The sequence below is a fragment of the Physeter macrocephalus genome, chromosome 19 (assembly GCF_002837175.3).
Source record: "Physeter macrocephalus isolate SW-GA chromosome 19, ASM283717v5, whole genome shotgun sequence".
NCBI classification, from domain to species: Eukaryota; Metazoa; Chordata; class Mammalia; order Artiodactyla; family Physeteridae; genus Physeter; species Physeter macrocephalus.
The window spans coordinates 35,787,004-35,801,691 of record NC_041232.1 but is presented as its reverse complement, the minus strand read 5'-3'; the positions used below and the strand labels follow the sequence as shown (position 1 = coordinate 35,801,691).

At 36.3% G+C, this 14,688-nt stretch overlaps 1 protein-coding gene across 11 annotated transcripts in view; it reads right to left on the bottom strand.

The window, feature by feature from the left end:
• The window catches only part of GREB1L (GREB1 like retinoic acid receptor coactivator), a 265,362-nt gene that overhangs the window by 73,471 nt on the left and 177,203 nt on the right, over positions 1-14,688 (bottom strand). For 8 of the 11 annotated variants that reach the window (XM_055080757.1, XM_055080763.1, XM_055080758.1 and 5 more), the window contains one exon: positions 2,934-3,062. The exons of 2 other annotated variants lie outside the window; for them this stretch is intronic. In XM_055080757.1, coding sequence (XP_054936732.1) covers positions 2,934-3,062 — 129 coding nt within the window. Of the gene's footprint in view, positions 1-922; positions 1,053-2,933; positions 3,063-14,688 lie in introns of those variants that run through there. One more of the 11 variants, XM_055080764.1, reaches the window with a different exon arrangement.

Genomic DNA, 14,688 nt, shown 5'->3' with positions numbered 1-14,688 from the left:
CAGAGTCTGGGCAGGACACTGCTTTCTGTGATGCTGCAACCATATGACAAAGCTCACATAGGATTCAAAGAAATCCCACTGATGGAACAGCCCAGTTGTACAGAGCCAACTACAACCACCAGAGTAGTACTTTAACTAACATGAAATGTCACCCAAAATAATTTTCTAGGACCCCAAGAGATCTTTTAGAATTATTTGCAGTGAAGTCTTTGGAGATGGTGGGTAGAAAAGAAGAGAAAACTTTTTTTTTTTACCTTTTATCATGGAAATTTTCAAACATATATGAAAGCAGAGAGAATGGTATATAAACTATGTACCCATCACCCAGCTTCAACATTTATCAACATGTGGCCAATCCTGCTTTATTTATACTCCCTATCTTTTCCCCCCACCCACATACACACATATGAGCTCTGGATTATTTTGAAGCAAACTCATTTGTCATATAATTTCATCCATAAATACTTTTGTATGTGTTTCTAAAAGAAAAGGACTCTTAAAAAACATAACCGTGATATTTTTTATACTTAAAATGAACAATGATCAATAATTTCTAATATCAAATATCCCATCAGTATTCAAATTTCTCCCAATCAGCTCAGAAATGGCTTTTTACATTTCTTGTTCAAACTGGGGTTCAAAAAATATCCACACACTGAATTTAGTTGCTATGTCCCTTAAACCTCTTTTAATCTATAGAATTCTTCTTTTTCTTTCTAACAATTAATTTGCTGAAAACCTGGCAGAATTTCTCATTTCCTGTATTTTGCTGATTGGATATCCATGGTGTCATTTGATGTCTCCTCTAATTCCTAAACTAATCATTAGATATAGATGTTTGCTCAGATTCAAGTTTGATTTTTTTTGGCAAGAGTATCTCATAAGTCCTGTTGTATACTTCCATTAAGAGGCACATAATGACCAGTTTTCTCTTTTCTTGTGATGTTAAGATTCATCAGTGGGTTTAAGAGTTGTCAGCCTAATCTTCAAGTTACAAAGTTGTTCATCAGCCTCTCATCTGATGGTTTTAGCAATCATGATGATTACTGCCAAGATCCATAATTTCATTAATTTTTCTTCTATGCTGTAAAAACTTGGACTCAGTTTGTTCCAGTCTGTAATCTAAACAGAAGGCAGATTCTGTAAGAATTGTTGGACCAGAGTAAGAACAAAAGTGGTCTGGATAAATTATGATACCTAACTATTGGAAAGTTTCCAAGAATGATAGGTTCTCTTTCTCTTTATTTTTCTTCCACCTCTCTGACCATTTCTTTTTCTTAAACACTGAAATTTTCTACGGGGCTAGCTTTAGTTCATAGCTTGCCTTACCCTACATTTCTCCTTGACTGACACTATTTACGTGGTGATTTTAACCATATGCTGGTGGCTCAACTTTATACCATTAGTCCTGCTTTCCCCCTACGATAAATTAAATTACCATTGAGTAGCTCCACTTGGATGCCTCATGGGTATTTCAAACTCATCATGTCCAAAATTGAACTCACAATCTCCTCCTGGGGAACCTGCTCCCCTTGCTGTATTCCCTATCTCAAGCAATGGTACTAACCATTAGCCCAGAAAGATGGACATCAACTGAGACCCCTTCATCTGCTTTACGCTCCCATTAATCAGTCAAATCTTCTCATTTTACATCCTGAGTAGTTCTCCAATCTGTCTCCTCCTCTCCAACTTATTTTCACCCTGGTCAAGGACCTCATCATTTCTCACCCAGACTATTGAATGACCTGCAACTTGTATTCCCAAAGCTTTCTTTTTGCTGCCAAAATGATCTAGCTTAAGTTAAAATAAGACCATGTCACTCCCCTGTGCCATAAGTTATAGAGTGAAATCCATACTTCTTATCCTGACCTCCTATGACCTTTCCCTTTTCTGACTCTTGCTCACCTCTTGCTACTCCCTGAGTTTTACATTGTATGTTTCTAACGAGTCCAAACTGATGGAAGTTCCTGCACATGTCATGCTGCTTCTTTCCTTTCCTTTTCCTTTCAAGCTTTGCTCCCGCTTTTCCCTGAATTTGAAATGTCTTTCCCCTATTCCCTGACCAGGGTTTGAACCCATGGCCCCTGCATTGGAAGTGCAGCATCTTAACCACTGGACCACCAGGGAAGTCCCCAAGAACTCGTTCTCAATTACTTCCTAAAATGCTGGGCTAACCCCCCCTCCTCTGTGCTCCCCTAGGATATTATGTATTTATTGCAGTACACTGAAAATACCTTCTTTTAGGTTGATCTCCTCTGCAAGGTTACAAGTACATTAGAGGTCAGGGGTTGAGCCTTATTTATCTTAGTATCTATCCCCAGTTCCTCAGTATAGCAGGTAACCAAGAAATTTTTATTGAACAGAATCAACCTGCTTTGTCTCCCTTGTGTGCCAAATGTCATTCACTGACTCTTCTGGATGTAACACAGAAAACATAAAGCTTTGTATAAAAATGCGTTATTGTAGACAGCCCCACTTTTGCCTTCAACTGGAGAAGAAGGAGCTTCTGTTTTATTCTACCAAATTGTCAATTAAATTTCACACAAGTCTTTTATGGACTAGGTATTTACCAAATAAATATAAGTGAGGAGGGCTTCCCTGGTGACACAGTGGTTAGGAATCTGCCTGCCAATGCAGGGGACACGGGTTCGAGCCCTGGTCCGGGAAGATTCCACATGCTGCGGAGCAACTAAGCCCATGCGCCACAACTTCTGAGCCCGCGTGCCACAACTACTGAAGCCCGTGAGCCTAGAGCCCATGTTCCGCAACAAGAGAAGCCACCGCAATGAGAAGCCTGTGCACCGCAACAAAGAGCAGCCCCCGCTCGCCGCAACTAGAGAAAGCCTGTGCGCAGCAACAAAGACCCAACACAGCCAAAAATAAATTAAAAATAAATAAATTAAAAAAATATATATAAGTGAGGAAAACATCACCTGCAGCAAAAGTCTTCCCTACAACCTGCAAAGACAAAGCCAGTGGCTTCACAACATTCTTATTCCAGGTCAGGTCCTGAGCTCCACTTAAATTGATTGCAGAATTAGCTGGACTGAGAACCGGCGAATCTTTGAAACGAAAGAGGTTGTTCAAATTAGAAACTATATATGCAGGAAGGAAGTTAATTCAACAAGAGTGAGCTGAGAGAGACTATAGTAGACTATACAATTTCAGTTTTTCCCTTGATCTATTTTAAGAAAGTCCATTTATCTGTACATAGGTTTTATTTTCTTTTTTATGTATTTAACACACACTCACTAGTGGTACTATGTGCTAGGTGCTAGTTTTAAGTTTAAGCACTTTAAATATATCAATTCACCTAATTCCTATATGAACTCAAGGAGGCTAGTACTATTACCTTAAATAATGGTAGCCATTTAACTTGGTCAAAGTCATATGATGTGGCATCAAGGATATCATCATGTGCCATATTAAAACTGTCTCCACATTTTCCCTCAAAGCCATATTTTAATGAGATATATTTATCTCTATCCAGATAAGTTTGTCATTTGAAAAGTGTCGTGTAAGCTAAGTCATTGCAATGTAGGGGAAAGAACTTTTCTCTGAAGAAAAGTTGCTTTCATATTTGGAATAAACTAGAATTCTTCCCTATGTAATACCAGAGACATCCAAAAGAAAATTCTTATTTGGCAGAAAAACCATATGCCATTTCAGAGGCAGGTAATGGGAGAGATAAAGACTCCAGGCAACTGGAGTTTTCCGAAATGAATATAATAGACCCCAAATCCCTGACTCTACACCAGCAGAACAACTTAATCAGGTAACATAGGAAAGTGTCAAAGGGACTGTTAAAACTCTGACAGTTTGAAAAACAAAGTGTTCTAAAGAGCAGGATACTGGTGGTGCTACATTAGAAATTATCTAAAATATTAGTGCTCATGCCGCAATGTGATTCCTGATACATCTGATCAGTGCTTATCATAAGAACTCAAAAGACTGAAATGGTTCCCTACTGGCTCAGAAGAGTTATGTGCCTCTCTGAGGGACTGACTTACAACAGGGAGTGATTTTAAGGTCTACAGGAAGAATAGAGGCCAGCAACTGCACATAAAAACATTATAAAGTGACAGGAAACTGAAGACAACCTGAGTTTTTCAGGTATTAACAGAGAACCTTACAGGACAGGAATCCCAGGTAAATTTGACATGTCACTACACAGGTTGGTTATTACGTTTCAGGCCACAAATATGATGTTTGGTGCAAGACTAGTAGCTTACTACACTAGTTTATACCTAGAATTTTAGCATATTTCTAACAGTCCAGGTGAGCATACAGGTGAAATCTGGTTAGCAAATTATAAAGGGTGGTAACCTTTTCAAGTCAATGAATTCAAATTAGCACAAACAGATATTTAAATATTAACAAAAGGGTACAAAATCAATGTACAGAAATAAATCTTCCTATATAAAAACAATGAACAACAGTTAGATAAAAGGCCTAGGAATAAGCTTAATAAGAAATGTACACAACTATATGAAGAAAAATTTATCGTATTTCTTATATAATGTCTGGGATTTGTTGTAAAACATTGAGGGAGGGAGAGAGGCAGTAATACTGAAAATATGGCCATGTGTTCATAATTATTTAAGCTGGGTGATAGGTCCACAGTGATGGTCTGTGATATTATTCTCTCTATTTTTAACTTTTCATATTAAAGATTTTTAAAAATTAAAAATTTTTTCTGAAGACCTTGAAAATAGGCCTGAACAAACGTTAAGACAACCATGTTTCAGATCAGAAATATTCAATGTCAAAAAAATGCCAATCAATCTAAGTTAATTCATAAATTTAATATGATCCTAGGAAAATACCAACAGGTTTAGATATTATTAGAATTACTATTAGAATTATTAGTAAGTAAGCAAATTGTTTAAGTAAGCAAATTGATGTAATGTTGATATAAAAAAATAAGCACACAAGAATAGCAAGAAACATTCTGAAAAATAAGAGAAATGACAAGAGGTTAACATGATGATATAATAAGACTTATAAAACCACAGTCTATAAAATACTGTGGTCCTAGTGCATTAGTAGACAAACAGAACAATGGAAGAACAAAGACAGTAAGAAGCAGATGCAAATACACATAAGAATTTAGTATAAGATAAAGGTAGCAGCTCAAAGCAGCAATGAAGATGAACCATTCAATAAACTGTGCTGTGGCAATTGGACATATAAGAAAAAAATTAAGTTGGATGTACAACTTACACCAAATACCAAACAAAATCAAATGGACCAAAAGTAGAAACTTAAAAACTGAAGATACAGAAATAATAGGAGAAAACATGGGAGAGTCAATTATCACCTTGAAAAGGAAAAGGCCAAACTATTGTTCAAAATGCAGAAGCCATAAAAAATTTATATATTCAGCTACATAAAACTTAAAAAATTCTGTATGACAAAACACACTATATATGCAAACAGTAGCTAGAAGAGAGCTGGAGTGACCATACTAATACCAGAAAAAAATAGACTTTAAGAAAATATTATTACTAGAGAAGAAAAAGGACATTTTATAATGATAAAAGTGTCAATCCACCAGGAAGACATAACAATTATAAAAATATAAACATATAAACAACAGAGCCCCAAATTCATGAAGCAAATCTGACAAAACTGAAGAGAGAAATAGGCAATTTGATGATAACAGTTTGAGACTTCAGTACCCCACTTTCAATAATGGATAGAATAACTAGGGAGACAGTCAAGAAGGAAATAGAAGACTTGAGCAGCACTATAAACCAAATAGATGTAACTGATATCAACAGAACATTCCCTGAACAAAAGCAGAATATACATTCTTTTCTAGTGCACAGGAAACATTCTCCAGGATAGACAATATGTTAGGTGATAAAACAAGCCTCAATAAACTTAAAAGAATTAAAATCATATAAAATACATTCTCTAACCTCAATGGAATCAAATGAGCGATCAATAACAAGGAAATTTGAGAAATTCACAAATTTGTGGCAATTAAACAATGCATTACTAAATAACCAATAGATCAAAGAAATCACAAGGGGAATTAGATATCACTTTAAGATAAATGAAAATGAAAACACGACAATTGAAAACTTATGAGATACTGTTTAAAAAGTGCTTAGAGGAATATTTATGGCTGTAAATGTCTATATTAAAAAGGGGGACTTCCCTGGTGGTTCAGTCAGTGGTTAGGACTCAGCACTTTCACTGCCATGGGTCCCTGTTCAATCCCTGGTTGGGGAACTAAGATCCCACAAGCTGTGCAGCATGGCCCAAAAAAAAAAAAGGAAGAAAGGGCAGAAGATCTAAATAGATATTTCTCCAAAAAAGACATACAGATGGCCAAAAAGCACATGAAAAGATGCTCAATATCGCTAATTATTAGAGAAATGCAAATCAAAACTACCACGAGGTATCATCTCACACCAGTCAGGATGGCCATCATAAAAATGTCTACAAACAATAAATGCTGGAGAGGGTGTGGAGAAAAGGGAACCCTCCCACATTGTTGGTGGGAATGTAAATTGGTACAGCCACTATGGAGAACAGTATGGAGTTTCCTTAAAAAACTAAAAATAGAGTTACCATATGATCCAGCAATCCCACTCCTGGACATATACCTGGGGAAAACCATAATTTGAAAAGATACATGTACCCAATATTCATTGCAGTACTATTTACAATAGCCAAGACATGGAAGCAACCTAAATGTCCATTGACAGATGAATGGATAAAGAAGATGTTGTACATATATACAATGGAATATTACTCAGCCATAAAAAAGAATGAAATAATGCCATTTGCAGCAACATGGATGGACCTAGACATTATCATACTAAGTGAAGTAAGTCAGAGAAAAAAAGACACTTGTATGTGGAATCTAAAAAAATGATACAAATGAAATTATTTACAAAACAGAAACAGACTCACAGACTTAGAAAACAATTTATGGTTACCAAAGGGAAAGGTACGGGGGGAGGGATAAATTAGAGGTTTTGGATTAACATATGCACACTACTAAATATAAAATAAATAATCAACAAGGACCTACTCTATAGCACAGGGAATTCTACTCAAGATTCTGTAATAACTTAAATGGGAAAAGAATCTGAAAAAGAATAGATATATGTATATATATAACTGAATCACTTTGCTGTACATCTGAAACTACCACAACATTGTAAATCAACTATACTCCAATATAAAATAAAAATTAAAAAAAAATAAATAAATGAAAAGGAGGAAAATCTCAAGTAAAAAACAGTAAGAAAAGTAAACTAAATCCAAAATAAGCAGAAGAAAGGACATAATAAAGACTAGAGCAGAAATGAATGAAGTAGGGAATAGAGAAACAATAGTGAAAATCAGCAAAACCAAAAGTTTGGGGCTTCCCTGGTGGCGCAGTGGTTGAGAGTCCACCTGCCGATGCAGGCGACACGGGTTTGTGCCCCAGTCCGGGAAGATCCCACATGCCAAAAAAACTAAAAGTTTGTTCTTTGAGTAGATCAACAAAATTGACAAAACTTTAGCCAGACTGACCAAGAACTAAAGAGAAAAGATGCAAATTACTAAAATCAAGAGTGAAAAAGAGGGCATTGCTGGCAAACTTACAGAAATAAAAAGAATTATAGAGGAATACTATGAACAATTGTATACCTTTGTTATGGACTGAATTGTGCCCCTGTCCCCACAAAGCATATGTTGAAGCCCTAATCTCTAGTACCTTAGAATGTGACAGTATATAGAGTCCTTAAAGAAGTAATTAAGGTTAAATGAGGTCATAAGGGTAGAGTTCTAATCTAATATGACTGGTGTCCTTTAAAAAAGAGGAAGAGACAACAGGGATGTGCATGCACAGAGGAAAGGCCATGTGAGGATATAGCAAGAAGGCAGCTGGTTATCTGCAAGCCAAGGAAAGAGGCCTCAGAAAAAAAATACACCCTGCTGCACCTTGATCTTGGACTTGCAACTTCCAAAACTGTGAGAAAATAAATTTTTGTTGTTTAAGCCATTCAGTCTGTGCTATTTTGTTATGGCAGCCCTACTTAACTCATAAAGACATCAAATTAGATGACTCAGATAAAATGGACAAAAAGGAAATACTAAGGAATACACTATAAAACTACTAAAGCTAATACATGAGTTCACCAAAGTTGCAGGATACAAGATCAATATACAAAAGTCAATTGTATTTCTATGCACTTGCAATGAACGACACAAAAATAAAATTAAGATAAAAGTTCCATTTACAATAGCATCAGAAAAAATAACTGCTTAGGAATAAATTTAGTAAGAAAAGTGTAAAACTTATACTGTGAAAACTATAAAACATTGTTAGAAGAAATTTTTAAAGACCTAAATAAATGGAAAGACATTCCATGCTCATGGATTGGAAGACTTAACATTGTTAATACAGCAATACTCCTCAAATTGTTCTACAGATTCAATAGATTCAGCAAGGCATACCAAAATTCAAGCTGGTTTCTATGTAGAAATTGACAAGTTAATTCTAAAATTCATATGGAAATGCAAGGGGCCCAGAATAGCCAAAATAATCTCAAAAAAGAAAAGCAAAACTAGAGGATTCATACTTACCTATTTCAGAACTTCATACAAAGCTACAATTATCAATCAGTGCAGCACTGGCATAATGAAAGATGTACAGATCATTGGAATAGCATTGAGAATCCAGAAATAAAACCTTACATTTAATGGGCAAATGAATTTTGAAATGAGTGAGTACCAAGAAAATTCAATGTATTAAAAAATAGTCTTTTCAACAAATAAAACTGGATATCCACATGCATAAAAATGAAGTTGGAACTCTTCCTCACACCATATACAGAAATTAACCAAAAATGGATTATAGATCTAAATGTAAGAGTTAAAACTATAACACTCTTAGAAGAAAACATAGCAGTAAATCTTCATGGCCTTGGATTAGGCAATGGTTTCTTAGATGTGACACCAAAAGTACAAGCAACAAAAGAAAAAAAAAATAGATGAATTGGACTTCATCATGACAAAAAAAAATTTGTGCTTCAAAGGACACCATCAAGAGAGTAAAGAGACAACTCATAGAGTGGGAGAAATATTTGTAACTCATATATCTGGTAAAGGACTTGTATCCAGAATGTATAAAGAACTCTTACAACTCAATAATAGAGAGACAAATAACCCAACTGAAAAATGGGCAAATGATTTGTAATAGACACTTCTCCAAAGAAGATGTACAGATAGCCAATTAGCACATGAAAACATGCTCAACATCATTAGCCATTGGAGAAACACAAATCAAAACCACAAAGAGATACTACTTTACACCCACTAGGATGGCTAAAACAAAACAAGACAGACAATAACAAGTGTTGACCAGGATATGGAGAAATTGGAACCCTCACACATTACTGGTAGGAATGTAAAATGGTGCAGCCACTTTGGAAAATAATTCCTCAAACGGATGACACAGAGTTACAATATGACTCAGCAATTCCACTCCTAGCTATAAAATGAGAGGGAAGTGAAAACACATGCCCATACAAAAATCTGTACCCAAATGTTCATAGCAGCATTATTCATAATAGCCCCAAAGTAGAAACAACCTAAATGTCCATCAACAAATAAATGGAAAAATAAAATATGGTATATCCATAAAATGGGATATTTCAGCAGCAAAAAGGAATGAAGTACTGATACATGCTACAACATGGATGAACCTTGAAAACATTACGTCAAGTGAAAGAAGCCAGTCACAAAAGGCCATATGCTGTAAGCATGTAGTCAGAAAGCACAGTTAGGCATTAGATAAGGTCAGAGTTAACTTTCCAAAATGTAAATCCTTTTATGTTATTCCCTAATCTTTACCACCTTGCGCGTGCTTCTTTTCTTGAATTTATCAGGTATGGTGACATTGGCATATTCAGCATTTAACACTAGTGGTTTTGATTATTTGGGAGCAGCCCCAATGTCCAAAATGCAATAGCCTGTGATCTTGCTCAGACATGAATCTGAACTGTAGGCTGTTGTGCAGAATCTCGTGCTTAGATAGTGAGTAAGCAGCTGATTGCCCAGCATCTGTATCTCACCAAGGCCTGATTATCACTACTAGTGAACTTGTAAGCACTGGAGGATTTGCAAACTTGGAAAATTTCTTGAGCAAGTCACAGCTCTATGCTCTATGTTGTAGGAGTTTGTAATTTCCTATTTTTCCCACTAGGTCATGAGCTCCTTGAGGGCATTCCCAGCTCCTGGCACAATGTCTGCCACATCACGGTTAAAGAAATAGAGTGGAAAAAAAGAAGCCAAAACGACTTCCTTATCCTCTTTATGCAATAGTTCAATAATTCTCTGTGCAAAATCACTGGGGGGGGAAAAACTTTCTAAAAAAGGGAGCAATGTGGACCTCCCTGGTGGCTCAGTGGTTAAGAATCCGCCTGCCAATGCAGGGGACATGAATTCGAGCCCTGGTCCAGGAAGATCCCACATGCCGCGGAGCAACTAAGCCCGTGTGCCACAATTACTGAGTCTGCGCTCTAGAGCCCATGAGCCACAACTACTGAGCCCACATGCTGCAACTACTGAAGCCTGCATGCCTAGAGCCCGTGCTCCACAACAAAGAGAAGCCACCACAATGAGAAGCCCATGCACCGCAACGAAGAGTAGCCCCTGCTCGCGCAGCTAGAGAAAGCCCACTCGCAGCAACAAAGACCCAACACAGCCAAAAATAAAACAAAATAAATAAATTTTTTTTAAAAGGGAGCCATTTAAGTAGCAAGTTGAAAGAATCTGAATTCTGGTTTTCTCACTTAATAACTCTTTTTTAAAAAAACCAAATATTAACCTTTTCTGAGATTCTGATTCATGATCTGCAAAATGGTCCTAAAACCTACCTCACGGTAGCGATTAACATATTTAGCAAGTGCCTAGAACACAGTAGATATTCAATAAATATTTGTCTTGCTAAATCTTAAGTGTTTTCCAGATGCTTGAGAGATTAAATCTTTACAAGCTCTCTTTTTGCCCTTGGCACCTGTATTAAACTTAGCTTACATAATTTGCTTCTTTCCTGAGTAAAGTACTCTGGACCTATTTCCATTCGGACTGCAATTAATGTTCTTCTAATAAGACACAATATATTTCTATTAATGCATACTGAGGCTGCATCATTTATTTGTAAGCCATATTTTACTTTTGACTCAAAAAGTAGTATTTAATTAAAACATGATAATTAAAACACAATTACCCCTATAATTAATGTTAAATCAGATATCTTCCTAACCTGTTCTTACACTATTCATTTTTTAAACAGCTTTATTGAGGCATAATTGACAATAAATTGCACATACTTAAGGTATGCAATCTGATAAGTTTTGACATATGTATATACTTGTGAAACCATCACCACAGTCAAAATAGTGAACACATTTATCACCTCTAAATCTCCTTGTCATCCCTCTTTCCTGTGTTTCCCTTGCTCTAAACAATCACTGATCTGCTTTATTTATTTATTTATTTGGCCATACAGCTTGTGGGATCTTAGTTCCCTGACCAGGGATTGAACACCGGCTCCCAGCAGTGGAAGTGTGGAGTCCTAACCACTGGACTGCCAGGGAATTCCCTGAGCTGCTTTAGATTAGTTTGCATTTCCTAGAGTTTTATACAAATAGAATGATATTCTTTTTCTTTTGTCTGGCTTCTTTTGAGTGAATTATTGCCTTAATCATTTTGAAATCCATCCATATTGTTATGAATATCAATAGCTCATTACTATTTACTGAGTTGTATATAACAGTTTATTTATCTGTTCACCTGGATAAACATTCACCTGGATGGACATTTGGGTTGTTTCCAGTTTTTGGCTATTACAAATAACGCTGCTATGAACATTTTGCACAAATGTTTGTTGCATATACTCCTTTTCTCTTGGGTAAATATCTAGGAATGGAATGGCTAGACTATCTGGTAGGTGTATGTTTAACTTTTTAAGAAACTCTCAAGGCTTCCCTGGTGGCACAGTGGTTGAGAGTCCGCCTGCCGATGCAGGGGACATGGGTTCGTGCCCCGGTCCGGGAGGATCCCACATGCCGCAGAGCGGCTGGGTCCGTGAGCCATGGCCGCTGGGCCTGCGCGTCCAGAGCCTGTGCTCCGCAATGGGAGAGGCCACAACAGTGAGAGGCCCGCGTACCGCAAAAAAAAAAAAAAAAGAAAAAAAAAAGAAACTGTCAAACTGTTTCCCGAAGTGGTTTTACTATTTTACATTCTCAGCAGTGTACAAGAGTTCCAATTCCTCCACACCCACACCAACACTTGGTATAGTCAGTCTTTTAATTTTAGCCATTCTAAGTATGTGGAAAATCCCATTGCTGTTTTAATTTGCATTTTCCCAATGACTAATGGTGTTAAGCATCTTTTCATATGTTTAATTGCCATCATATATCTTTTGCACATTTAAAAAATTAGGTTATTTTCTTATCATTGAGTTTTTAAAAGTCTTTTTCTGGATATGATTCCTGTATATGCTTTGCAGAGAGTTTCACCCAGGCTGAGGCTTGTCTTTTCTTTCTCTTAACAGTGTCTTCTGAGGAGCAGAAGTTTTAAATTTTAATGAAGTCCAATATATCAATCTGTTCTTTTATGGATTGTGCTTTTCATGTTGTATATAAGAAATCTTTGCCTAACCCAGGTCACAAGTATTTTTTTCTACCTTTTCTTTTAGAAGTTTTATAGTTTTCAGTTTTACATTTAGACCTATGGCCCATTTGAATTATTTTGTATGTGGTATGAGATATGGATTGAAGTTCATGTTTTTTCATATTTATATCCAAGTGTTTCAGAACCACTTGTTGATAAGGTTATCCTTTCCCCACTGCATTGCCTTCTGTCTTTGTTAAAGGTACATACACGTGTGTTTGTTTCTAGACTTTCTATTCTGTCCCATTGATCCGGACGCGCAGGCTCAGCAGCCATGGCTCACGGGCCCAGCCGCTCCGCGGCATGTGGGATCCTCCCGGACCGGGGCACGAACCCGTGTCCCCTGCATCGGCAGGCGGACTCTCAACCACTGCACCACCAGGGAAGCCCTACCATGCTGTTTTGATTACTGTCACTTTATAATAATCCTTGAAATCAGGTAGTGTTAGCCTTCCAACTTTTTCTTTCTTTTTTCAGAGTTGTTTTGGCTATTTTAAGTAATTTGCATTTCCATATGAATTTTAGAATTAGCTTCTCAACTTCTAACAAAAGAAAAAAAAAAGTCTCTGAGATTTTGGGTTGGATTGTGTTGAATCTATAGGTCAATTTGGAGAAAACTGACATCTTAACAATATTAGTCTTCCAACCCATGAACAAGAGATGTCTCTCCAATTTATTTAGGTCTCCTTTACTTTCAGCATTGTTTTCTAGTTTTCAGGGCACAGTTCTTTCATACCCTTTGTCAGATTTATCCCTAAATATTTCATGTTTTTAATGCTATTATAAATGGTAGTTATTTAAAAAATCTTAATTTCTGATAATGCATTGTTGATATATAGAAGTACAATTGATATTTGTATATTGATCTTGTATCCTGCAATGTTGCTAAACTCACTTAGTTTTAGCAGCATTTTTGTAGATTTCATTGGATTTTCTCCATAGAAAATCTACTGTCTATGAATAAAGACAGTTTTACTTCTTCATTTCCAAATTGGATGTCTTTTTTTCTTTCCTTGCCTGACTGCACTGGCTAGAACCTGCAGTACAATATTGAACAGAATTAGTAAGAGCGGACATGCCTATCTTGTTCTGATCTTAGGGAGAGAGGATTTAGTCTTTTATCACTAAGTATGTTAGCTGTGGGTTTTTTTTGCAGATGATCATTATCAGGTTGAGGAAGTTCCCTTCTTTTCCTAGTTTGTTAAGAGTCTTTATCAGGAATAAATATTGAATTTTGTCAATGCTTTTTTCTGCATCTGTTGAGATAATCATATGGTTTTAGTTTGTTAACATGGTAAATTACATTGATTGGTATTCAAATGTTAAACCAATCATGCATTCCTAGGATAAACTCTACTTGGTCATGATATATTATCCTTTTAACATATTGTTGGGTTCAATATACTAAAATTTTCTTACTAAATTTTGTATTTATTTCATGAAGGATATTGGTTTGAACTTTTCTTATAATGTCTTTGATTTTGGTATCAATGTAATGCTGGCTAGAATGAGTTTGGAAGTAGTCCATTCTCTTCAATTATTTGGAAATTTGTGTAGAACTGGTATTATTTCTTCCTTAAAGGTGGAATCTACCAGTAAAGCCATCTGGGCCTAGTGGGTTGTTTTTTATTTAAGGTTTTTGTAGCTATTTTATTTATTTATTTTTTTAACATCTTTATTGGAGTGTAATTGCTTTACAATTGTGTGTTAGTTTCTGCTTTATAACAAAGTGAATCAGCTATACATATACATATATCCCCATATCTCCTCCCTCTTGTGTCTCCCTCCCACCCTCCCTATCCCACCACTCTAGGTGGGCACAAAGCACCGAGCTGATCGCCCTGTGCTATGCGGCTGCTTCCCACCAACTATCTATTTGGTAGTATATATAAATCCATGCCACTCTCTTACTTTGTCCCAGTTTACCCTTCCCCCTCCCTGTGTCCTCAAGTCCATTCTCTACATCTGTGTCTTTTTTCCTGTCCTGCCCCTAGGTTCTTC